This window comes from Salmo salar, chromosome 25 (genome assembly GCF_965601325.2).
Source record: "Salmo salar chromosome 25, fSalSal1, whole genome shotgun sequence".
Classification (NCBI taxonomy): domain Eukaryota; kingdom Metazoa; phylum Chordata; class Actinopteri; order Salmoniformes; family Salmonidae; genus Salmo; species Salmo salar.
This window is the reverse complement of record NC_138315.1, coordinates 16,765,320-16,791,212: the sequence shown is the minus strand read 5'-3', so window position 1 is coordinate 16,791,212 and position 25,893 is coordinate 16,765,320. Positions and strand designations below refer to the sequence as shown.

The following is a 25,893-nucleotide window of genomic DNA, read 5'->3' as shown; positions in this document are numbered from 1 at the left end:
AGTACAATTTGAATTGACAACAATGGGAAGTCATAGTCACAAACCACATGCTACTGTCCTCCCTTCCACTGGCATACTGTTAAGTTCCACAGATAACTGTTTTTCTATTTCTGTCGTCTGGTGGTCAAAGCAAGAGCGTAAAAAGTCTGGTCTCTCACTCTCTCTCGCTCGCTCTTTCTCTCATTTATATATTAATGTCACCTCTACCCATGTGCCCCCTCTCTTTCCATTTACTGTATAAAGAAACCTCACACATTGAGCACCGACCAACATCGGACATCCACAGACGCTGAAATTTGGTCAGTCCGCCCTGGCCTTGATTTCAATATCCACAGACATCTGGACCGGCCTTAATTTGACCCAAACATAGACGTCCATGATTGGTTCAGATTTGTTCCGGAACGGACCAGTTCACTTACTGTTCAATAACACAAATAGATTTTTTCGAACTCAAGGTGCCATGTCATAGCTGACACCCCATTCTTTCTGCAGACATCTTTGAGTCTTAATTCAGAGCAGATATGTAACACGTATATTTGGAAAACGTGGTCACTTATACTGATTTTACCGAAATTCCATTGCCAAACATTGCATCTGCACAGTTCTTCCAGTAAATGTGTTTTTGTAAAATGTTCAGTGTGAATTGTTAAAAGTAGTCCTTGTGCATAGAGTTTGTAACAGAGTATGGTTTGTTAAACTTTGAAATCAATGGTTTTTGTTTGGCATACATTTTGAGGGTAAAATCTGATTCTCAGCGCCACTGTGGAATTGTCCTGTATCTCATGCTAGTCTTTTCACTAAAGATCTCCATGGGGTTGTCACCAGTATCGCGATACTACGATAGCGTGAGCATAGGCAAAAAGGCAAAAGCAAAAGCAGACTGAACTCTTTGGTCCTTTAAAAACCTACTGTATGTAACATATTATGTGCAGTAGCTTGGAAAAGAGATGGGATTCTGGGTCACAACATGAGGCTGTTTGTTTCCAAAATTAGCAGTGTTTTCCTCAGGAAATCGAGGACAGTACATGTTTTTGTTTCTCTCTGAGTACCGCGATACTGGTATCGTGACAACCCTAGTGCTCCATAGAGACTCATATCCCCAGTGCTTCTTCTGGTCCACTTCATGACTCCCTCTGGACTCTTCTAGTTTATAAGCCTGTTTGTTTCTGCTGCTTAGATTATGGTGAGATTGTCATCTCCCAGCAGGAAACCTGGGCTAGAGAGAGGAAATGGAGGAGAGAACTCAGGTTCACAAATAGGACCTCTGCATTGTATTCCTGGAATGGAGCGCAGGGCTAGGCACTAACACCAGGCAGTCTCAGAGAGAAGGCTATTCTGTTTTATTTTAATTATTTTTTAACTAGATTACCTGTAGTTTTTCATGTCTGTCTGTAATTGTGTATTGACTTGGTGCTGCCTATCTTGGCCAGGATGCTCTTGAAAAAGAGATTTCAAATCTCAATGAGCCCTTCCTGGTTAAATAAATGTTAAATAAGAAATGCTCAGCGTTAGCAAACTACTCACATCATCCAGTCTCACTGTATTGATTATCAATAAACCTCTACTGTAACAGCCACTGTATTTTTAACGATAAGTTACCTGTTCACCTCTAGGAGTTCTCTTTGAAATGCCCTGACTCTAACCTGGAGCCCTACTCCCCCACTGCCTTTAGGCTAGGTACCCGAATGGACCTCAGGCTCTATAACCAAGCCTGTGGAGTGCATAATAATATCCCATTGATTCCCAAGGGAGTCATTTCTGCAGAGAATTTGATAGAGCTTTTCACTTTCTTTTGTGGTGCTGTTTTGTATCATTGTACAATGATTAATCTTGGTGGTGGTGAGGTTTGGTCTATAATTTAGAATTTCTATTCTCTTTGTTTGGGCGTAGGGAGTAGAAAAATGACTTCTGTACTAACCTGATTGGGCTTTTCATTTCGCAGTCTGTGACTCAATTCAAGATTAATTGGAGAGCTGCTTTGCTCTGCATGCTGGAAAAATCCTGGCTACGTGTCTGCTGAAGGCTAGAGATAATGACTAAAGCAGGCCTATTGGTTAGGTTGCTCAGGAAAAGCTGCATGAACAGGAGACTTACTGCTGTGTTGAATTGCTTACCTTACTCCTGCCCCATTGCCTTGACCTTAAACTATTCTTTACTGTAAGTCGGGTACCACAGTCACATTTCTGTCATGGTTCACCTTTTGAACTGTGTCCAGTTTGGCTTTAGCATGATATGAGTTAAGTGGGGAAGGTTGTGGTTTGTTATTCTTCTCTGGTGTTTTTGCTGTAGTTTGTTTCTCTATCACTCATGTGGGGTAACTGTAATCTGCTGCGTCCCCTAGTGTTTATTTTCGCTTTCCCTTACTTTAAAGATGTAAAGTTGAAAGGTTTCTGCTAAAGGAATCACCATGGGGTAACATGCTAGAGAAGATAGGATTACAAAACACTCTCTTTTCGTTTATTATCAAGGGGAATCTCCATTTAAGTGAGATATGTCAAACCGGTCTCAAAGGGGAGCTCAAAACTAGGTTGCATTCCTAACTGGGATTTAAATGTCCTATTTAGAATGAAGAACAACAGAAGGGAGCTCCAGCAATATTTGCCTTTCATAAATCTGCCGACATATCAACATTACTCCTATCTAAAATTAGTCCCACATATAGAGTAATTGATTCATAAAATGGAATTGTATCGGCCTTTAAAGACGGTCTTTGTGAAAATAAAGTGATACTGAATTAGTTCTGTGTAGTTTTAAGAGTGGGTTAACCCGTTAGAGGCCGTGTGAATGGGAAATTAGGTTGAGGATTGATAGGATACTGACAGGATACTGAACAATGAGTTCCAGGTTATTCTAGTGGTATTAAGTTGATACTGTCGATACCGCTAGGAGTGTCTGTGGTGTATTTCCCCCTCCCATCACTTACAACCACCATAAGCCTGCAGAGTGAAGGACATGGCCATTAAAGAGGATGCTGAATGAAGTGGAGGTGATGAGACAGTGTCCAGCTCCTCAGGGAGGGAGCCCCATGGCTGGGTTGGGTGGCTGAGAGCCAGGCTAAGGCCCTGGGTGTGTCCGTCCATGGTTCCCTGGCCCAGCCTGGAGGTCAACAATGTAGCATCACATCCTGGCGCTGCCCCTCACTCTACCCTCCTGAAACCCTCAAAGACCTGAGACTTTTCTCTGGCATGGAGTAATATTTGTCGGAGTGTTCAGTGAAATCATGTCCAGCTGAGACCACACACTGTAGTACTGCGAGAATATGATGTTCGCAGTCCTGTGTTGTGTCATTCCCAAAGGATGTCTTGTATACTTTCATTTGTTTAATCTGTGGTGATTTATGGTTTTGAGTTCATTTTCAGAGCATCACTCATCCAGTGTCATAATCTAGTCAGACCTTGTACTTGATTTAATTAGCTAAATAAAACTGTTTTCAATCCACAGATTGCGACTCAGAGACGCCAAGGAAGAACTCTCTACCCCACAGTGCCTGAGAACGCCGTGAAGGAGGCACAGAGTCTGTTTGTCCAAGAGGTAAGAACCCACAAGTGCAATAACCCTGCAGGAATGAACCTTTGTCCTTTGAGAGCAGTGGTTTTATTGACAGTTGGATGTTGGCATTATGATGTGCCATTACTTGCTAGTGTATCCCACAGCCATATTAACCATAAATACAGTTACCATAAATACAGACATTTAGTGTCAGTCTTCAGCCAGCTTCTGACCTGGCATTGACGTATATGGCAGCCTGCACAAGATCAATAGATATGGAAACACACTGGACTGCACACACTTTTAGTGTCTCTGATGATTTCCCCATTGTTTATAGAATGTGTCCAGCCAAACTGAGCTTCCATTTCACCTAGCACATACTTTGTGACACAATGGTGGTTTATTGTTCAGGACAGGCAGGAGTAGGAATTATGGGCCGTTACTGGAAGCCATCCAGTCAACAGGAGTATTTTCATTCTCTTCAATAACATCTATTCAGGCCAGGAGACCAAAAAACTGATAAGCGGAATCCAGTTCCAAAGTAAATGGATGGTTCTTCTCCGACTTCTGGTCTTCATCCTCTCAGAGCACTGTTTACACTAGTGCCTCCCTGTACCAAGCCTGGTAAATGCCTTCTGCAACCAAGTAGCGTTAAGTGTTTCAAATGTATCTTAAAATCAGATGTCAGCCTTACTGTACATTCTGTTCCCATACAGTACTTTTTTTTATAAATAAATGTTAAATGAAAAATAACACAGTCTGACATTTTAACATCTTGCTTAAACACACAATCTTCCACACACAGTATACCTGAGCTACACAATGGTTTACTGTCATTGTGTCCTTTTTGGACACTTGATGGACACTGCTCCTATTGTAACACTGCTCTGCAAACCAGAGGCAACTGGCTGCTGACCCCTCAGGTCATGGGTCACAGATTAGGGAGTCCTGTCTTCAGTCATGAGGAAACACTTCCTTTTGGTCCAGTGCAATATGACATCAGCAGGACAGCTGCGGAGTACAACCCTCTCTCTTTTCCATTCCTCCACTGATCAGATTGACTTTCCGCAGCTCAGGACTCCCTTGTCAGACCATTTCTTGTAAACTACACGCCTCTCTGTATGAATACCATTCTGGATGTTCATATCAATCTGGACGTTTTAACAGTGAACAGATGTCTCTCACCCAGACTGAGAGATATAGAAGTATACTCCCTCCCAGTTTGTACTGGGTTGATCTAACGCCTACTTGATGATCCTTTTAAGTCTGGGGTGAAGTGTCATACTGTGTGGATGGGAAATGAGGAAGTATCCTTTGTGTGGGGCTGTAGCATTCCTCCTGAAGTGCCCAGACGTAACTGCTGGGTCATAATTAGGATTTATGCCATACTGCTCTAATCATAAAATATTTCCTTTTCTCGTTGGTTTGTTTGACTGTCCCGAAAAACTCTACCATTTCCATCTCAATATTTGTCTATAAAGCAATTAGGATAATTACTGTAAGTTGATATCTAGGATGTGAGATGAGACAAAGTAAGTCGGTGTTTCTTCATGTTACCGTCAAACACTTTTTAAATGTGTAAAGTCAGCAAGTAATTATGTAGGCTGATGAGACAGTGCTCTGTGGAACTATTTTTCTTTAATTCCAGATCCTGTGGAAGGCTTTAATTTCCACCAACTATCTGCTCAAGACGAGCATTCACTTTGATCCCTCTTCTTCCCCTTCCTTCCTTCAGATGTACTAATCTGATTTGAATAGGGAGCAAAGGATTCCCAGAATAAGGGCTGTTTCAGAAAGCCACTGCATTAAGAAAAGGACTTCATATAGGGCCCAAAACATGTTTTATGGAGTTACTGTTCCTTCAGAAGGTATTCATACCCCACATTTTGTTGTTACAGCCTGAATTAAAAACGGATTAAATAGATTTTATTTCTCACCCATCTAAACACAATACCTTATAATGACAAAGTGAAAACAAGTTTTAAAAAATGTTTACAAATGTATTGAAAATGAAATACAGAAATATCTCATTTTACGTAAGTATTCACACCTCTGAGTCAATAGTTTGTAGAAGCACCTTTGTCAGCGATTACAGCTGTGAGTCTTTCTGGGTAAATTCGAAGAAGTTTCCACACTTGGATTGTGCATCATTTGCCCATTTATTCTTTAAAAAAATTATTAAAGCTCTGTCAAATTGGATGTTGATCATTGCTAGACAACCATTTTCAGGTCTTGCCATTGATTTTCAAGTAGATTTTAAATCAAAACTGTAACTCCACTTTCACTGCCTTCTTGGTAAGCAACTCCAGTGTAGATTTGGCCTTGTGTTTTAGGTTATTGTCCTGCTGAAAGGTGAATTCCTATCCCAGTAGAAAGCAGACTGAACCAGGTTTCCCTCTAGGATTGTGCCTTTGCTTAGTTCATTCCATAATTTTTTTTTATCCTGAAAAACTCCACCGTCCTTAACGATTACAAGCATACGCATAACATGATGCAGCCACCACTATGCTTGATAATATGGAGAGTGGTACTCGGTAATGTGTTGTATTGGATTTGCCACAAATATAACACTTTGTATTCAGGACAAAGTTAATTGCTTTGGCACATTTATTTTACTTTAGTGCCTTGTTGAAAACGGGATGCATGTTTTGGAATATGTTTTATTCTGTACAGGCTTCCTTTTCACTCTGTCAATTAGGTTAGTATTGTGGAATAACTGCAATGTTATCCATCCTCAGTTTTCTACCATCAAAGCCATTAAACTCTAACTGTTTTTTAAAGTCACCATTGGCCTCTTGGTGAAATCCCTGAGCGGTTTCCTTCCTCTCCGGCAACTGAGTTATGAAGAACTCCTGTATCTTTGAAGTGACTGGGTGTATTGATACGCCACCCAAAGTGTAATTAATAACTTCACGATGCTCAAAGAAATATTCAATGTCTACCACTGGTGCCCTTTTCGAGGAATTGGAAAACCTCCCTGGTCTTTGTGGTTGAATCTGTTTGAAACTCACTGCTCGACTGAGGGACCTTACAGATAATTGTATGTGTTGGGTATAGAGATGAGGTAGTCATTCAAAAATGTTAAGCACTATCATTACACTATTGGTGAATCCGTGCAATTTATTATGTGACTTGTTAAGCACATTTTTACTCCTGAACTTATTTAGGCTTGCCATAACAAAGGGGTTGAATCCTTGACATTTCAGTTTTTTATTTGTAATAAATTTGTAAAAAAAAAAAAAAAACATAATTCCACTTTGGCATTATGGGGTATTGTGTATAGGCCAGTGACAAAAATATATTTAATCCTTTTTAAATTCAGTCTGTAAAACAACAAAATGTGGACAAAGTCAAGGGGTGGGAAATCATTCTGAAGGCACTGTAGCCATCTGAAAAGATGCTATTGGCCTACACTGATTGGTTGTTGTGTGCTTGTTTCCTGTTTCTTTAGGCTAAACATTGAAACTGTCTTAGATTACACTTGTAAACCATTGATTTGTTTTTATTTTTATTTCAGTGCATCAAGACCTACAACTCTGATTGGCATGTCGTTAATTACAAGTACGAGGACTACTCCGGGGACTTTCGGCAGCTTCCAAAGTAAACCCTTTGCTCAGTCAGTATGGTGTCTTGACAGACGGTACAATGTTATGTAATGTGTAACCAAGTTGTGACTTCCTCCTGGGCAAGTTAGAACAGCTACCCTCTTTGTGCAGAGATTTCACACTGAAGTGCATGCACACCAGTGGAGGCTGGTGGGAGGAGCTATAGGAGGATAGGCTCATGGTAATTGGCTGGAACGGAAAACATGGAACCGTATCAAACACACAAATCGTACGGAAACCATATGTTTGACTCCATTCCATTACAATGAGCCAGTCCTCTTATAGCTCCTCCAACCAGCCTCCACTGACGCACACACCCGTGTCCGTGTCATTCTGTGGGTAATCTTCAATCACCCTTAGTTGCTGATCGTTCAGGATATTTTGGCATGGATAGTCTACAAGGAAATGCAGGTTTTACGATTTAACCCACATTAACAATAGACTTCCTCAAGCCACACTCGGGTTATTCCCAAAGATGTGGGGATTTAGTCAGGTTGGAAACCACCCCCGGTTCTAAGAGTGTCATCAATTCCACCTTCTGCCCCGAGGGCAATGGTTTCCAGTGTCATTGTGGTGGAATTTACACACAAAACAAAGCTGCCCCAACCTTGAGACTTGCCGTTGATGTCAACAGACCTTTGGTCAGTATTCAGTGTCCAGGGAGGGAAATAGAAATGTTTTCCTGAGGCGAATTCATTCAGGCTTCCTATGTAAGTGGGACATGCGCATTACATTGGGTTTCATTTCTTAGATCAATGAATGACCTCGCAGAGATTAGATAAAATAATAATTGATTAACTTTATTCACATCCTTGTGTTTTACAGCAAAGTGTCCAGACCAGACAAACTGGCTGTCCATGTTTTTGAGGTGGATGAAGACGTTGATAAAGATGAAGTAAGTGAATGTTCTAGCTACAGTTCAGTGGAAGGTTACAAATAACAAACAATTTAGTTAAGCCGCTTATTCCTTCGACTTTCAACCTTACCCACCTGCTCCATGTACAAATCATCTCAATACCCTTTTTTGTTTCCAAGTCTTTACTGTAAATACCTGAGGCACTGAACAAATAATCCTCCATATAGACAGACGTACAACGTTTCCGCGCGCCGCTTACAGTCCAGCAGCTTTGACATTGCCAGAATGGCCACGGTATTGATGTTTTTTCACACTAGAAACCAGTCTTTCCTAGAACACAAGCACCAGATATTATTAGTATCTGTTGCTTATTATCTGATTTAATTCAGATTAGGAACTGATTTGGCTGTCCTGTTCCAATCCCAGTTGTGAAACGTCTCTGGCATGAGATGAAAGCGTCATTGTGTCTAAATAGGAAATTTTAACGTGAAGTATAAAGTGTAATTAGCCGCCGGACTTTGGTTAGCTGGCCGCCTCTCAAATGGTCTCGGGTTCTTCTCTGCTCCATGTGTTCATGGCCCCCAGACTCCTCACAGCCCATGGGTTTGGCTCTCTTTGTTGTGAGCTAATTTATAAAATTTCGCGTCTCCCTGATTATACAACTGAACTCTTAGCTAGAAACCTTTTGGTCTGTGAACCCTAGAGATGTCTGATTCTGTGCTGTGAGCAGTCTAAATTAGTCTTTGTCGGCCTTGGAATAGCTTGTGCAAGTCAGTACACACAAGGGAGGCTATGGGGTTGCCTTTGTTCAAGCCAACCCTGAAGAGAGGGTGGATCACTGATGCCTGCAGAACCCTCAGAGGGACGGTACTCTGCGGAGCATGTTGATGCTGTTGATGACACTGATGTTATACTGCCATCTATTAAACTGCTAGGGTCATGTTAACATTTGCATATGTCACATACTGTTCTTTGTGTCATGTCATACATGAGCAAATGAATAGGGATTCGAGTGACCTTGCTCACTTAACTGGGATGAGCCGAGAGACTAGCCCAGGTCACCGGAGGTCAGGGCCTGACCAGTGAACCTTTCAGTGAACATTAGATCTGACAAGGAAGGGGCATTCCTTTCATCAGAGACTGCCTGATGACAAGATCCCTCCCAGTTCACCCTTTCCCTCACCTCCCACACAGCTGTGTAAGAATGCTCCCCGGCCCAGCAGCCAAGAACGTCCCTCACCTCAGTTTGTCGCACGCAGGGAAGTAGGTCTGCACCGAGCAGATGATAGCTAAGGAAGTGAGCCATTTCTCCTGAAATCCCCAAATAAATCCTCACACACATATACAGTACATGGAAACCTCAGCCCCAAGTCTGTTCATGTGTTTAATGACAATAACATTACCACAGGCTGGGGCTATGTGAACAAAGTTAAAATGTTTATGGTCAAATGTGTCATTGATTTATGAAATGATTATGCACTGTGTTGCAGTTTAGTTAATCTGGTTGGTTTGGGTGTTGCCAGGCAACATTTTCAGAGCTTTGGGGTTCACTGAAAGCAAACACAAGTCATTTGTCAGCTCTCCTAGGGACTGGCATATTCTGGTCAGTGAAAGATGAGTGGAAGCAGGCCCTGAACGTTTCCAGACCCACCTCATATGAGTCGACGATATACTGGAAATATTCTGCTCTCTGCCAACACTTTTTAAAGCCATTTTATTGGATGAGAGCGGGAATAGGAATCATGTCATCTTGAAAACCCATTAATTATATCCAAAATCGTCTGGAACAATGGCTTTTACCTCTGTAGTCTCTCAAAGAGGAGGCTTAAACACTCTGCACATCTGATCGCGAGGACCTGAAGGAGACCATGCGAAGGATAAAACGCTGGTGCAGCAGCTCCTCTTCCCTCACTACCCCCCTAATTGATTTATTTACACAGATCATTACGCCTCTGGAAGTCTCCATGGAATAGAGATGGAAGCCATGTGTCTAGTCATACTTGCTTGGTGCCAATGGTTTAGCTGGTTTTATGGTACCTGAGAACTGGGATGATATTGGTCATGCGTCAGTGAAGAAGCCATTGAGAGGGGCTGTTTATTTGGGTTCATAGCGGTGGTTTGTTGGCTGGCTGGCTGCTTGTTTGGAGTCCATTAAACTTAGCATTCTCTCATCTCATTCTCCATGTCTCCTGTACTGTTTTTGTAACATTATCTTGACCACAGGATCAAGGGCCTCTCTTGAAATGGACAGTTTGGTAATGTTTTGGCAGAGAGTGTTCAGAGGGATGTTTTGATGTGGTACAGTGTGTGTATTTGCGTGTGTGTGTATATAGTCTTGAGTGTGTCTGATCCTGTGCTCATGTCTCTTCCAGGACACAGCCTCTCTAGGTTCCCAGAAAGGTGGGATCACAAAGCATGGCTGGCTGTACAAAGGCAACATGAACAGTGCCATCAGTGTCACCATGAGGGTGAGTGATCCTAATGATGACACGAGCTGTCTCTATTAGGAATGATTATTACACAGTGTACCAGATGTGCAGGGATGATGAATAGTCAGTGCTCGTGTTTCCAGTGACAGAAGGTTGGAGCCTGGTTTTCATTAATACAATTTCTCAGAAAAACTGATAGTAGTTTTGCAAAATTCGTCTGTTGACTTCCTTCAAACCATGCTGCTGCAATTATCCGTGCCAAAACCATGCCTCTTGTTGTCTAATAATAGCAATTTGTTTTTAATTGTTGTTTTCTACTTTTTAGTCTTTCAAGAGGAGGTATTTCCATCTAACCCAGCTGGGCGATGGCTCTTACAACCTGAACTTCTACAAGGATGAGAAGATCTCCAAAGAACCCAAAGGAACCATCTTCCTGGACTCCTGTATGGGAGTTGTTCAGGTAATATAGGAAACTCTGTGTCTGGGATTGTGCTTTGATTACACCACCACACTAACATTATATTGGATAGGTCATCCAGCCAGACATACTTCCCTTCCAACTCTTTTACTTCCTATAATATATTTACCCATGTAGAATGTTATATGATCAGTTAAACTCGGCACAAGTTAAAGCTAGCAACAGGGAATTAATGAGGAAATGTGTCTGTCTATATCACTGCTGGGACCCTTCTCCAATCCCCACTTAAAACCTGAGCTCACTCCCTCCTTCTCCAAGGTCATAATTTACTGCTGACTCTCAGCTGCTGACTCTCAGCTGCTGAAACAAGGTGAATGCCGATAACATACTACCATGCACTTTGCAGCAGGCTAGCAATCAATACCACATGCTATAGCTAGCAGGCGCACATTTCCAAGTCCCAAGATGGGCTATAAGCAGTATTGGTCTTCTACACACAAATGGATGGAAAGGTCCTGCTTTCACTTACCAAGCATTCAGCTGACATTAATCAGATACTTTAAAAGGAGGTACACTATACTTACAAATGTATGTGGACACCCCTTCAAATTAGTGGCTATTTCAGCCACACCTTTTGTTGACAGGTGTATAAAATTGCGCATACCACCATGCAATCTCCATAGACAAACATTACAATTAGAATGGCCTTACTGAAGAGCGCAGGGACCTTTCCAACAAGTCCGTTTTGTCAAATTTCTGCCCTGCTAGAGATGCCCCGGTCAACTGTACGTGCTGTTATTGTGAAGTGGAAACGTCTAGAAGCGACAACGGCTTAGTCGCAAAGTGGTAGGCCACACAAGCTCACAGAACAGAACCGCCGAGTGCTGAAGCGCGTAAAAATTGTCTGTCCTTGGTTGCAACACTCACGACCGACTTCCAAACTGCCTCTGGAAGCAACGTCCGCACAAGAACTGTTCGTCGGGAGCTTCATAAAATTGGTTTCCGTGGCAGAGCAGCCGCACACAAGCCTAAGATCACCATGCGCAATGCCAAGCATCGGCTGGAGAGGTGTAAAACTCGCCTCCATTGGAATCTGGAGCAGTGGAAATGCGTTCTCTGGAGTGAGGAATCACGCTTCACCATCTGGCCGTCTGACGGACAAATCTGGGTTTGGCGGATGCAAGGAGAGCGCTACCTGCCCCAGTGCCAACTGTAAAGTTGGGTGGAGGAGGAATAATGGTCTGGGTCTGTTTTTCATGGTTCAGACTAGGCCCCTTAGTTCCAGTGAAGGGAAATCTTAACGCTACAGCATACAATGACATTCTAGACGATTCTGAGCTTCCAACTTGTGGCAACTGTTTGGGGAAGAGCCTTTCCTGTTTCAGCATGACAATGCCCCCGTGCACAAAGCGAGGGCCATACAGAAATGGTTTGTCGAAATCGGTGTTGAAGAACTTTACTGGCCTGCACAGAGCCTTGACCTCAACCCCATTGAACACCTTTGGGATGAATTGGAACGCCGACTGCGAGCCAGGCCTAATTGCTCAACCTCACTAATGCTCTTGTGGCTGAATGGAAGCAAGTCCCTGCAGCAATGTTCCAACATCTAGTGGAAAGTCTTCCCAGAAGAGTGGAGGTGGTTATAGCAGCAAAGCGGGGATCAACTCCATTTAATGCCCATGATTTTGGAATGAGATATTTGACAAGCAGGTGTCCACATACTTTTGGTCATGTAGTGTATCAGAGAGGAGTGGAGAGCTTGGCTTGGGCCTCCTGCCCTACAAACGGGCCTTTTATATGACCAGAGGAGAGGGAGGGTCCCCTGAGAGGGTGTGTGTGTGTGTGTGCTTCATCTGAAGGGGAGCGGAAGTTGGGAAGGTCACTTGAGCATACGTGCTGTACCTACCCTCCCATGTTCTATCATTGTCCCCCTCGCACACACACTAAAGGGGCCACTAAGATAATAATCCACCTGGGTTCTGTCCAGTTGGAGGGGAAACATAGTCGATTCCCTGTTTCATGTCTCCACAGAAAGGGAGGGACGTTTCCGCCTGTGATCATGGCTCTAATATTGTACCACTTTGTCATCTTTATGATTGCAATAGATTGATGACTTTTGTAGCCTCTCAGTTATGATTCCCTGCCATTGGCAACAGTTCAGACACCTTAATATTCCTCTCAACATATACTGTAGGTATATATCTTTGTTATTGTCCATTTAGTTAAAATGTGTTGCACAGTATATAGATTGTGGTAAACGCTTTCTCTTCTTCATCGACCATCTGAGGTTTTGAATGGTAGGTTTATGGTGTGTGCTCTACAACCAACAAAGGTTGATGCTCAAAATATTGGTGTTAAAAAATAAAAAAAAGTATGGCAACTTTTACTGTATAGAGTGCCTTGCAAAAGTATCCAGACCACTTGGATATCTTCAAAAAATGTTGTGTTCCAAAGTGGGATTAAAATTGATTCAATTATTTTTTGTTGTTGTCAACAGTCTACACACAGTACCCTGTAATGTCAAAGTGGAATAAAAAATTATTTTAATCATTTTATTTATTCAATTAATACAAATTAAATAACTCAAATATTGTAGTTGCATAAGTATTCAGCTCCCTGAGTCAATACATGTTAGAAACTCCTTTGGCATCAATTATAGCTGTGATTCTTCTTGGGCCTATAAGAGCTTTGCACACCTGGATTGTGCAATATTTGCACGTTATTATTTTCAAAATTCTTCAAGCTTGTCAAAATGTTGGATCGTGGTTAGACAGCAATGTTCAAGTCTTGCCATAGATTTTCAAGCAGATTTAAGTATAAACTGTAACTTGACCACTCAGGAATATTTACTGTCTTCTTGGTAAGCAACTCCATTGTAGATTTGGCCTTGTGTTTTAGGTTATTGTCCTGTTGAAAGGTGAATTCCTCTCCCAGTGTCTAGTAGAAAGCAGACTGAACCATGTTTTCCTGTAGGATTTTGCCTGTGCTTAGCTCCATTCCGTTTCTTTTTTTTTTTAATCTTTAAAATCTCCTAGTCCTTAACGATTACATCCATATTCATAACATGAAGCAGCCACCACTATGGTTGATGATATGACGAGTGGTACTCACTAATGTGTTGTTGGATTTGTCTCAAACATAACACGTTGTATTCAGGGAAAAAGGTTAATTGCTTTGCCACATTTTTAGCAATACTACTTTATTGCCTTGTTGCAAACAGGATGCATGTTAAGGAATATGTTTTATTCTGTACAGGCTTCCTTCTTTTCACTTTGGTAATTAAGTTAGTATACTAGGCATAACTACAATGTTGTTGATCCATCCTCAGTTTTCTCCTGTCACAGCCATTAAACTCTAACTGTTTTAAAGTCACCCTTGGCCTCATGATGAAATCCCTAAGTGGTTTCCTTCCTCTCCAGCCACTGAGTTAGGATCTTTGATACACCATCCGAAGTGTAACTAATAACTGTAATATTCATATGTGAATACATACTGAATTATAATTGGATGCATTTTACCGCCGTATCATACTGTGCGGACGTGATATGAACTATTTTGTACAAAGCGTACAAAACAAAACAATAACTTCACCATGCTCAAAGGGATATTTAATTTAAGCTTTTTTTCTTTTTTTTAACCTATCTACCAATAGGTGCCCTTCTTTGTGAGACATTAGAAAACCTCCCTGGTCTTTGTGGTTGAATCTGTGTTTGAAATTTGTATCTGTATGTGTGGGGTACATAGATGAGGTAGTCATAAAAAATTTGGTTAAACACATTTATTACACACAGAGTGAATCCATGCAACTTATTATGGCACTTGGTAAGCACATTTTTACTCCTGAACTTTTTTTGACCTTTCACCTTTTCATTTGTAAAAATGTCAAAAAACATAATTCCACTTTGACGTTATGGGGTATTGTGTGAAGGCCAGTGACAAAACATCTAAATGTAATCAATTTTAAATTCAGGCTGTAACACAACAAAATGTGGAAAAAGTCGAGGGGTGTGAATACTTTCTGAAAGCACTGTATGTACAGTAGGGTTGCACATTTTGTGGTATATTCAGAGGTGGAAACTTTCCGTTGGAATTAATGGGAATAATTGGGAATTTAATGGAAATATATGCCTATTAATACCATTTAAAAGTAGATGTTTTTTTGCATTGGATATATTTACCATATCATATGGAGACAGAAACATAAACCTTTTACCTTATAAGTAGACATAATAGCAAATTATTAAATCCATCCAATAGAAATAAAAAAAAAACAATTTAGTTATGAATTGAACTTTAATTAAATGCGTTGACTCTTCACATGGGATGATTTCACTGAACAACAAAAGAAAGGGAATATTGAATGATCCCCAATGATCCATCGCATCTCCCAAAAACATTTTCAACATACATCTGTAAAATGATAGTCTAGAAACTAAAGCTTTGGTTGTCTTCCTCTCAGGCTTCCATGTCTTCTTCCTGGACCTCCTCAATGTCCACCTCTTAAACATCAGACTCTGAGGCCTCATCTTCACTGTCACTTTCCAACCTTGTTGAGAATGGCTCGTTGTCAGGCTCAAAAAGCCTCAGATTTGCCCGGACGGCCACCAATTTTTCAACCCTTGTATTGGTCAGCCTGTTGGGTGCTTTGGTGTGTGTTCCCAAAGAAGTACCAGTTGCGCTCTGAGGCGGCTGATGTTGGTGGGATTTGGAGGATGATGGAAGCAACAGGGGAAAGAGCCTCAGATCCACAAAGTCCCTTCCACCAGGTGGCTGATGAGATGTGTTGGCACGACTGCCATATTGCATCTCCATCCCAAGGCCTTTGCTTGGAAGTGTACTTCCCCAGACTGCCAAGAACCTTGCCCTCATCCAGGCCAAGGTGGCGAGACACGGTAGTGATGACACCATAGGCCTTGTTGATCTCTGCACCAGACAAGATGCTCTTGCCAGCATACTTGGAGTCCAACATGTATGCTGTGACATGTATGGGCTTCAGGCAGAAGTCCTCACGCTTTTTTATGTATTTCAGAACTGCAGTTTCCTCTGCTTGGAGCAACAGTGAAGTGAGCAGGGCAGTACGGATTTCTTCTCTTATATCTGCAAGCAGAGTCTGAACATCAGACAGGATGGCATTGTCTCCCTTAATCCGTGCAATGAACACTGCTATAGGTTTCAGGAGTTTCAGGCTGCTTACCACTCTCTTCCTTACATCATCCAGGAGGATCCTCTTGATGGGGCTGTCCATATCGGCAGTCTGTGATATGGCCATTTCTTGGAGAGACTCTTTCCCCTCCAGGAGACTGTCAAACATGATGACAACACCACCCCAATGGGTGTTGCTGGGCGGCTTCAATGTGGTGCTCTTATTCTTCTCACGTTGCTTGGTGAGGTAGATTGCTGCTATATAACTTGATGACCCTTCACATACCTAACCATTTACTTGGCTCTCTTGTAGAGTGTATACATTGTTTTCAGTGCCATGATGTCCTTGAGTAGCAGATTCAATGCATGAGCAGCACAGCCAATGGGTGTGATGTGTGGGTAGGACTCATCCACTTTAGACCAAGCAGCCTTCATGTTCGCAGCATTGTCTGTCACCAGTGCAAATACCTTCTGTGGTCCAAGGTCATTGATGAATGCCTTCAGCTCATCTGCAATGTAGAGACCGGTGTGTCTGTTGTCCCTTGTGTCTGTGCTCTTGTAGAATACTGGTTAAGGGGTGGAGGTGTAGTTAATTATTCCTTGCCCCCGAACATTCAACCACCCATCAGAGATGATTGCAATACAGTCTGCTTTCTCTATGATTTGCTTGAGCGTCACTTGAACTCTGTTGAACTCTGAATCCAGCAAATTAGTAGATAAAGCATGTCTGGTTGGAGGGGTGTATGCTGGGCAAAGAACATTTGGAAATCTCTTCCTGAGAGCATCAGAGGTGAACCAGTTGCATACACAGCTCGAGCAACACATTCATCAGCATTTCTCTGACTACGTTCCTCCATTGAGTCAAAAAAACGTATGATTCCAGGAGGATTACGAGCTGTTGCTATCGATAAGGTGTCCGATTCATCATTTTCACCTCGAATAGAAGTACAGGGACTTTTGTCAGACGCTTGTTGTGAACGCTGAGGGAACTTTATGCACTTGGCCAGATGATTCTGCATCTTTGTTGCATTCTTCACATATGGTTTGGCACAGTATTTGCAAATGTACACAGCTTTTCCTTCTGCATTAGCTGCAGTGAAATGTCTCCACACATTAGATAGTGCCTGGGGCATTTTCCTGTAAAGATTAGGGAAAGAATTTGTAAAAAAACAACAAATACAATTACATGTACAGATAAATAGTTAAGCAGTTAGATTAACCTCTTACATCTAGACGTTCCGCTAGCGGAACACCTGCTCCAATATCCAATGATAGGCGTGACGCGAATTACAAATTCCTCAAAAATACAAAAACTTCAATTTTTCAAACATATGACTATTTCACAGCATTTTAAAGACAAGACTCTCCTTTATCTAACCACACTGTCCGATTTCAAAAAGGCTTTACAGCGAAAGCAAAACATTAGATTATGTCAGCAGAGTACCAAGCCAGAAATAATCAGACACCCATTTTTCAAGCTATCATATAACGTCACAAAAACCCAGAAGACAGCTAAATGCAGCACTAACCTTTGATGATCTTCATCAGATGACACACCTAGGACATTATGTTATACAATACATGCATGTTTTGTTCAATCAAGTTCATATTTATATCAAAAAACAGCTTTTTACATTAGCATGTGACGTTCAGAACTAGCATACCCCCCGCAAACTTCCGGGGAATTTGCTAACAATTTACTAAATTACTCACGATAAACGTTCACAAAAAGCATAACAATTATTTTAAGAATTATAGATACAGAACTCCTCTATGCACTCAATATGTCCGATTTTAAAATAGCTTTTTGGTGAAAGCACATTTTGCAATATTCTAAGTACATAGCCCAGCCATCACGGGCTAGCTATTTAGACACCCGGCAAGTTTAGCCTTCACCAAAATCAGATTTACTATTATAAAAGTTTGATTACCTTTTGTTGTCTTCTTCAGAATGCACTCCCAGGACTGCTACTTCAATAACAAATGTTGGTTTGGTCCAAAATAATCCATCGTTATATCCGAATAGCGGCGTTTTGTTCGTGTGTCCCAGACACTATCCGAAATGGTAAATCAGGGTCGTGCGCATGGCGCAATTCATGACAAAAAAATTCGAAATATTCCATTACCGTACTTCGAAGCATGTCAGCCGCTGTTTAAAATCAATTTTTATGCAATTTATCTCGTAAAAAAAGCGATAATATTCCGACCGGGAATCTCCTTTTCGGCAAACAGAGGAAAAATCACAAAGACTGGGGCGGCCAGGGCACGCGCCTAAGCCCACAGTCCCTTGATCGGCCACTTGAGAAAGGCAATAATGTGTTTCAGCCTGGGGCTGGGATGACGACATTCAGGTTTTTCCCGGGCTCTGAGCGCCCATGGAAGACGTAGGAAGTGTCACGTTAGAGCAGAGATCCTTTGTAAAAGATAGAGATGGCAAAGAAGTTCAAGAAATGGTCAGACAGGCCACTTCCTGTAAAGGAATCTCTCACGTTTTGACCTGCCATTTGAGTTCTGTTATACTCACAGACACCATTCAAACAGTTTTAGAAACTTTGGAGTGTTTTCTATCCAAAGCCAATAATTATATGCATATTCTAGTTACTGGGCAGGAGTAGTAACCAGATTAAATCGGGTACGTTTTTTATCCAGCCGTGAAAATACTGCCCCCTAGCCATAACAGGTTAAACAACTCGTTTGTAAGACACATTTTTTTGGTTGGATTTGGAGGATGATGGAGGGAACAGGGAAAGAGCCTCGGATCCACAAAGTCCCTTCCACCAGGTGGGTGTTGAGACTAACTAGCAGAAATTGTAAACACGTTAGAAATGATTTAAACACACTTTGCTGTAGGCTACTATTTACTAGTAAACAAAAAATCATATGTCATATAAAATATATTTACCCCACCCAGTATTGTAATCAAAATGTACCAGAAAGAATGTAGTCCTTGGCTCAGACAGTGTTAATAGTGGGGCTCAACAGCATCTCATTAGTGTGCAAGATCTTGAGAATCAGCTGTACATGTGATGGAAGAATGCAGAGGGTTGCAATTCCATTGAATTGGGGATAGTTTAACCAGAATATGCCACAAGACCTACACTTGCCTTATGTGTATCCCACAAAAAAGGTTCACTGTTATAAGCTTAACTTCCCAAGCTAGCAAACTTTAGCCAACCAGATGTGTCCCTCTGCAAAGTGAACAAAGATGGTGGTGCCTCTGCCTCCGTAAAAAAAAAAGAAGTAGTTTGGTGAATTCTGTTTCCTGTCAGTTGTCTATGTATGCTATCCACTCTGGACAGGTCTGTGTTTGATTTTTGCGGAGGTTTCGCATTCTATGGGCAAGATAATATTCCTAATTGTAAACCACAACAGCTGGTCTTGGGATCTGCTCTTGATTAACGCTGCAATTATTGGCATATGGAGTGACGTCATACTCCCCCTCTGGCCCCAAGCTCGTTCAGCACGATTTTCCCTGCTCTTTTATGATAGGCCAACACACATGAACAGGAATACATACACACGCGCACACACAAACGTATTGATGCTATCCACCTGACGGCCCTGTGGCCAGCTGCCTGCCGGCCGTCTCTCTGAAGGAGCCTCTCACTAGGAGGACCTTCTCTGTGTGATCTGATCTCAGGTCTGGTGTCCTGTCTCCAGCCATTCTCTTACACCCCCATCATAATCCTTCCCATCCCAGTGCTGCTCAAACTTTCCATGATGAGAGAACCAGAGGATGCTTCCAAGATCCTCATCTCCCTCTGCGTAATGTATGGAGTTGAGTTACCAAGGCTTTGTGTTCTAAACCAGTGGTTTAAATTACTTAAGTAATACTTTAAAGTATTTTTATTTATGTCGTTTTTTTGTGATATCTGTACTTTTTACTTCACTACACCCCCCCCCCCCCCCCCCCCCAAAAAAAAAAAGTATTTTTTACGCCATTTTCCCTGACAGCCAAAAGTATTTGTTACATTTCGAATGCTTTGAAGGACAGGAAAATGGTCCAATTCACTCACTTATCATGAGAACATCCCTGGTCATCCCTACTGCCTCTGTTCTGGCGGACTCACTAAACACATGCTTTGTTTGTGAGTGTTGGAGTGTGCCCCTGGCTATCCATTAATTTAAAAAAAATAGACTTTTGTGCCGTCTGGTTTGTGGAATGATTTATCCTTGATACTTAACTCAATTTTAGCAATTACATTTACTTTTGATACTTAAGTATATTTAAAATCAAGTACTTTTAGACATTTACTCAAGTAGTATTTTACTGGGTGACTTTCACTTTTACTTGAGTCATTTTCTATTAAGATATCTTTACTTTTACTAAAGTATGACAAATGGATCGGGTTTTTTTCCACCACTGTCCTAAACACCAGTCCTGCATATTTCACTCATTTGCATTGTTGGAGTCCTTGCTGCTTAAGGGGGAAGTTAAGGCGGTGGTATACAAAGTCAGGTCGTGGGGGAACTGCAATAGGATAGCCAAAAAATGGGCCCCGCAGAAATTCTGGCCAAAAAAATGGGACCCCGCTGAAAAAGTTTCAATAGCACTGCGTTAAGGATTCACAACCTACAGAAATGAATGTGGCTCAGTAGTGTGATTATCTACTCATATCTTTAAGTAGAAAACATTTACTCAATGCTAATGTGTTACTTTGAGAATATATACAAAATGTCTTCCTCCTCTCTCTCTAATAACCCTGGTTATTAATCCCGTGATGATGAATCCGCTCTCATTCCTATCTTAAACACCCCCATATCTACTGTTTACTTTACTGGTCTTGAGCTAATGACCCTCCCTACCATCCTCCTCCCTCTCTGCAGGATGAAAGGCTCCTCCTTATTGCAATAATAACCATGGTAGCTAAAGCATGGCCTAATGTAATGCAGTGTTTTATCAGAACTCCCACGTGGGCGAACTCAGCCCATGATTTATTTAGAAATGTTCCGGCAATGTTTTGGGGAGGTTGTTCACACAACAGCGGAATTACTGCACCTCAGCCTCCCTCACTTAGCTCTCCTGGACATTTTAAGTTAACTCCATGAGGGTCAAAGCCTGGATGCATACTGTAACATTACTCAACTACGGTGGTTAGTTTATGGCGGCTGACTGAATCACCAGCATCGGGAGGTTCTGAGGCCCACCTGAGGCGGTGACATCACTCTGGCTGGCTGATTTGGGGGTCGTAGGTCGACTCCACAGCTCGGGCCCAGTGCTGCTGACTGACTCCCTCAGCAGACCCAGTCCCTTTATAAGAGCTCAGCTCTAGTCTTGGCAGCACTACACTTTTTGTTGCGCATATGGAAATACTTTCTCTCTTCCACCCTGTGCCGCTGTGTGTTCCCTCTTATGCTAATAAGATGTTTTTTCTCCTCCGTGTCTCTTTTTAACTATCGCAAAGAAACACTTTTTAAAGCTTTCTTAAATATAGGATTTATGGACGATGATGCTATCGTTGTCAAATATATACACATACCAGTTTTACTGTTTCCTCGTATTTTCTTACCCTAGTGTGTGACTAGATGAAATGTGCAAAGAGGGAGAGGATAGGAGTTGTTTTCAGTAACGCTTTCTTCAAGAAATAAATCAGAAAACTAAGCAGGAGCTGCCTTCTGGTGACCTGACTAAATATTGGAGGTTAACTTTGGATGGTGGATCGGAACGTTTGATTCACAGTTGGGCGTTTGTTTTTCGACTGTAAGAAACACAGGCACACTCGACCTGCACACGCTGTAATCGTCCTCTTTTCAAAAAGTCAACTCAACTGATGTTGTTTTGTGTGATGCTACGGCGTAGTTTTTTTTTCTGGAGAGCACGTCCCTCGGTATTTGGAGTTGATCCTTGCTCTCTAATCAAACTGTTGCTATTCCTTAGCAACTTCCACTCCAGCGTTACATAGACAATGATGGTCTCACCGAGCTTCCTCTCCTCTGTGTGTCTGTCTGCAGAATAACAAGGTGCGGCGCTTTGCCTTTGAGCTGAAGATGCAGGACAAGAGCACGTACCTGCTGGCTGCCGACAGCGAGGGAGAGATGGAGGACTGGACCAGCACTCTCAACAAGATCCTTCACAGCAGCTTCGAGATCGCCATGCAGGAGAAGCGGAACGGGGACATCCACGATGGTGTGTGTTTGTGTGCCGTGTCTGTGTGCGTGCATGCTCGCGTGGGTTCATGGGATGGGAGGTAATGAGAGACATAGACGGGCATTAGATTTCCTTGTGAATTCTGTTTAAAATATCATTCACCAACAAAACCCCTAGTACAAGGATACTGTGCTTCTCATAGTGCCAGTAAAAGAAAGAAAACATCCCAGGGTTCACTGCAGTACACTTATCTGCCTGTCAGGGAAAGGAACGTGTAAATAAGGTGTACTTAGGCCTGTTCTAGTCTGTAGTTTACAGTGTGCCACAGAGAAGAGGATGTATTTGGCCTGCACCCTTTAATCACACTCCCATGTAAATAACCCTGTTTTAGGGTATTACATATTTACATTTTCGTCCTTTAGCAGACGCTCTAATCCAGAGGGACTTACAGGAGCAATTAGGGTTAAGTGCCTTGCTTAAGGTCACGTCGGTAGATTTCACCTAGTCGGCCCAGGGTTTCGAACCAGCAACCTTTTGGTTACTGGCCCAACCTCTTAACCGCTAGGCTACCTGCCGCTCACATTGATGGAATAAGCGCCACATTAATTGAGTGTAGTTGGCTCAGAGTAGTTTAAAAACGCCTAGGAGGTAGATCCGAAAGGACAGTGGTATAAATACATAGACTAGATCCTGTACAAGCTAATGCACATCATTAGCATTCTTGTCTGTCTATGTGGCACACAATACCAGTCAATCTGAACTCTGTGTTTACGCCCACACATCTCCCAGACATCTCCTGGTCTATGGTGATGCTGTAGCTAGAGGGCCACCCAGGTTTTTAATACTCCCCTCCTGTCTGATCCCAGGCCTGAGCCAGGAGGAAAGAGCCATGTCTGCACAAAGAACCCCGCTAATCTCAGTAACCCCTCAGCTTTTATTAATCACGCTCTCCGAGGGGGAAAACAACCCTGGTACTTAGGATCTGATCTGAGGCCTGCTCTGTTCTCAGGGCAGTCTAAGTCACTGTTTACTGTACTTAAGTGTTAGTAGCGTGCGATTTAAGGAAGAGGTGTGGTTAATAGAGTTGTAACCTATGAAATAGTGGATTTGTTGAATCGTGTGTTGGCTCTGTTTCCAGTGAGAGTGCTCTGCTCTCTTTTCTGTTGCAGATGACGAGCTGGGAAAGGCAGATGGTTCGTTGGGGAGTATGGACAGCTTTCAGGTAGGTCCTGTCTTTTCACTAATGCGCTGCCTCAAGCATAAGGGCCCTACGGGGCCTGTTCACATGAGACATAATGTAGTTGCACCATGAAATCACTTCACCATGGGAGGTAGGGAGCAGCCAGTCAGGCCTCTCAGAGGAGTGTAGCGGCCTCTACAAAAATATATTTATTTAGCTTTAACTCTGCTTGTGTTTAGATAAGCACCTCATATAAAAAATATATATATATTCTCTATCTATGGTTAGACATACACAGACAGATGACAGCTCCCACTGTTTGAAAAGTGACCACAAAAAGGAGAGGAACCAAAATCTAATAAGTTCCTATAGAGAAAAGCTACAGTATGAGATTTCCATGGCCATTTGCTGAAGTGCTTGTGCAGACTTCAACGGCTGGGTTTCCAGTAACAGCCTGGGCTCTAAGATGGACATCTGACTGTCTCCTAGGAGCTCATATCCATGTGTCAGCCCTGAAGAACAGTCTGCCTTTTTCTAATGATAAAAGCAGTTCAATTTGAAAACCTTTTGCTTAAGGAGGTTTAAATTTCTTGTCCTCAGAGTGCAAGAGATATTGAATCGAAAATGAGGAACGAGACCAGATTGAAACTGTTCACCTTGGACCCTGACACACAGGTCAGTAACTATCAAGTTTCCCAAAAGGTATTTGACAATCCCTCCCAGCTCCAAATGTTGATTCAAAATCTCTTTTTTGTATCTTTAGAAACTTGACTTCTCAGGGATTGAGCCTGATATAAAGCAGTTTGAAGAGAAGTTTGGAAAGCGCATTTTGGTGAATTGCAATGACCTGGCCTTCAACCTGCAAAGCTGTGTAGCGGAGAACGAGGAGGGACCAACAACAAACGTAAGCCAGATGTCCTATTCAGAGTCCTCAATGAGTCAGTGTTCAATTGGTACAGTCAGTGTGTTATCATCGTAGTGTATAGTATCTGCTCTGGAGAATGGATTAGAGAGCGAAAGACAGGGGTGGAGGGATCACATCTCTAGCCTACGTCATCACTGCTGTTTGTCTTTGTCAAGACGGAGCACTGGGTTGGCATAGTAACCAGCTGAGAGCCACGGTAATGAAGGAAGGCGCTGTCTAATGGAGGGCAGTTTCCTGCTGTCACACACAGCAGGCTGGCCAGTGCCAAGAGAACATGTCAACCTGTTCAGAGAAACACAGACCTGACTGACGCGCAGACCTGACTGAGGCGCAGACCTGACTGAGGCGCAGACCTGACTGAGGCGCAGACCTGACTGATAGTCCTGACAGACACACCGATACAGACCTGACATAATGACACTGTCAGTCCCTTGTCCAACCTTCTGGCTCACTATGTCATCACAATGCTCATCTATAAATGGCGTAGACTAGACTGGAGGTTCATTCTCATACTCTACTGTTCAAACTGTTACTTCATTTGCAGGTGGAGCCATTCTACGTGACCTTGTCGCTGTTTGACATCCAGAACAGCAGGAAGATCTCGTCGGACTTCTACGTGGACCTGAATCACCCGTCCGTCAGACAGCTAGTGCCCAACCCTAGCAGCCCGTACATGAACGGGGGAGGGGACGCTCTGCCGGGGGTGCAGAGGGGGGTCCACGGCCTGCCTGAGGGGGCCATGCAGTACCCCAGACAGGTGAAGAGATATTAGAGATACTAATCTCTGTACAATCTTTTGAGCTATTAATCTCTCAATATGACGATGTGGTTTTCGAGGTTCACTCATATCTGTTATGACTTGGTTTTCTGTCTCCACAGGGAGTGTTCTCTGTAACGTGTCCACACCCAGATATCTTTCTGGTGGCTCGCATTGAGAAGGTCCTGCAGGGGGGAATCACCCACTGTGCTGAGCCCTACATGAAAAGCTCAGACTCCACCAAGGTACGCTCTGTACCAGGCCTCTGCATCACAAAACGCAACAGTCAATTCCCCCACGCTCAGCAAATTTCATTTGATTATTCCACACATAACAAATGAGAAAATCATCCATGTCATAAGTGCTGGCTGGTTACAACAACACTCCAAAAGCATTGGTTTTGGCTATACAAATCTGGTTACGTGCTGTTAAAGGGGGTACAACGAGCAGTAATGGGATCCGAGAGAGAGAATCTGAAATGCATTAGGGACCGTTTTCAAGGTGCCTGCGTGTGTGTTTGTGTACGCTTGCATATGTGTTTGTGTCCGTGCCTGTTTGTGGAGATTGGCAGGCCTCAGAGCTAACTCAATAGGATATGCTGGTGATATGGAGATATGCTGGAGTGCTGACCATCACCTCTGTCTGTGTTGTCAGACCAGCGTGGTTTCACTTACACACTGTTCCTCTTTCCCACCAGGTGGCACAGAAGGTCCTGAAAAATGCCAAATTGGCCTGCAGCCGGTTGGGCCAGTACAGGATGCCTTTTGCATGGGCCGCCAGGTACTATTCGGTTACTAACCTGAACTGATGTTTATTGAAAGAGATTATTGACAGATGTTTTACCTTTTTGGAATATATTTTCATCAGTAGAGAAATTTGACAATATGTAACCAACGTCTACTGAATATGGCATCGCTTTGAAAGGATAGAGAACAAAATGTCTAGATTAAATGAAAAAGACTGAGTTCATTCCCAGGCACAGTAAAGGTAGGGAATTTCCTATG

The 25,893-nt window shown here is 42.6% G+C and overlaps 1 protein-coding gene across 9 annotated transcripts in view; it reads left to right on the top strand.

Moving 5' to 3' along the window:
* LOC106586262 (dedicator of cytokinesis protein 9) overlaps positions 1-25,893 on the top strand; it is a 122,673-nt gene that overhangs the window by 69,271 nt on the left and 27,509 nt on the right. For all 9 annotated transcript variants that reach the window (XM_082968937.1, XM_082968935.1, XM_082968939.1 and 6 more), the window contains exons 3-14: positions 3,442-3,531; positions 7,007-7,089; positions 7,920-7,989; positions 10,323-10,418; positions 10,705-10,839; positions 21,892-22,066; positions 23,197-23,249; positions 23,808-23,882; positions 23,971-24,111; positions 24,677-24,889; positions 25,012-25,134; positions 25,587-25,669. In XM_082968937.1, coding sequence (XP_082825063.1) covers positions 3,442-3,531; positions 7,007-7,089; positions 7,920-7,989; positions 10,323-10,418; positions 10,705-10,839; positions 21,892-22,066; positions 23,197-23,249; positions 23,808-23,882; positions 23,971-24,111; positions 24,677-24,889; positions 25,012-25,134; positions 25,587-25,669 — 1,337 coding nt within the window. The remainder of the gene's footprint in view (positions 1-3,441; positions 3,532-7,006; positions 7,090-7,919; positions 7,990-10,322; positions 10,419-10,704; positions 10,840-21,891; positions 22,067-23,196; positions 23,250-23,807; positions 23,883-23,970; positions 24,112-24,676; positions 24,890-25,011; positions 25,135-25,586; positions 25,670-25,893) is intronic.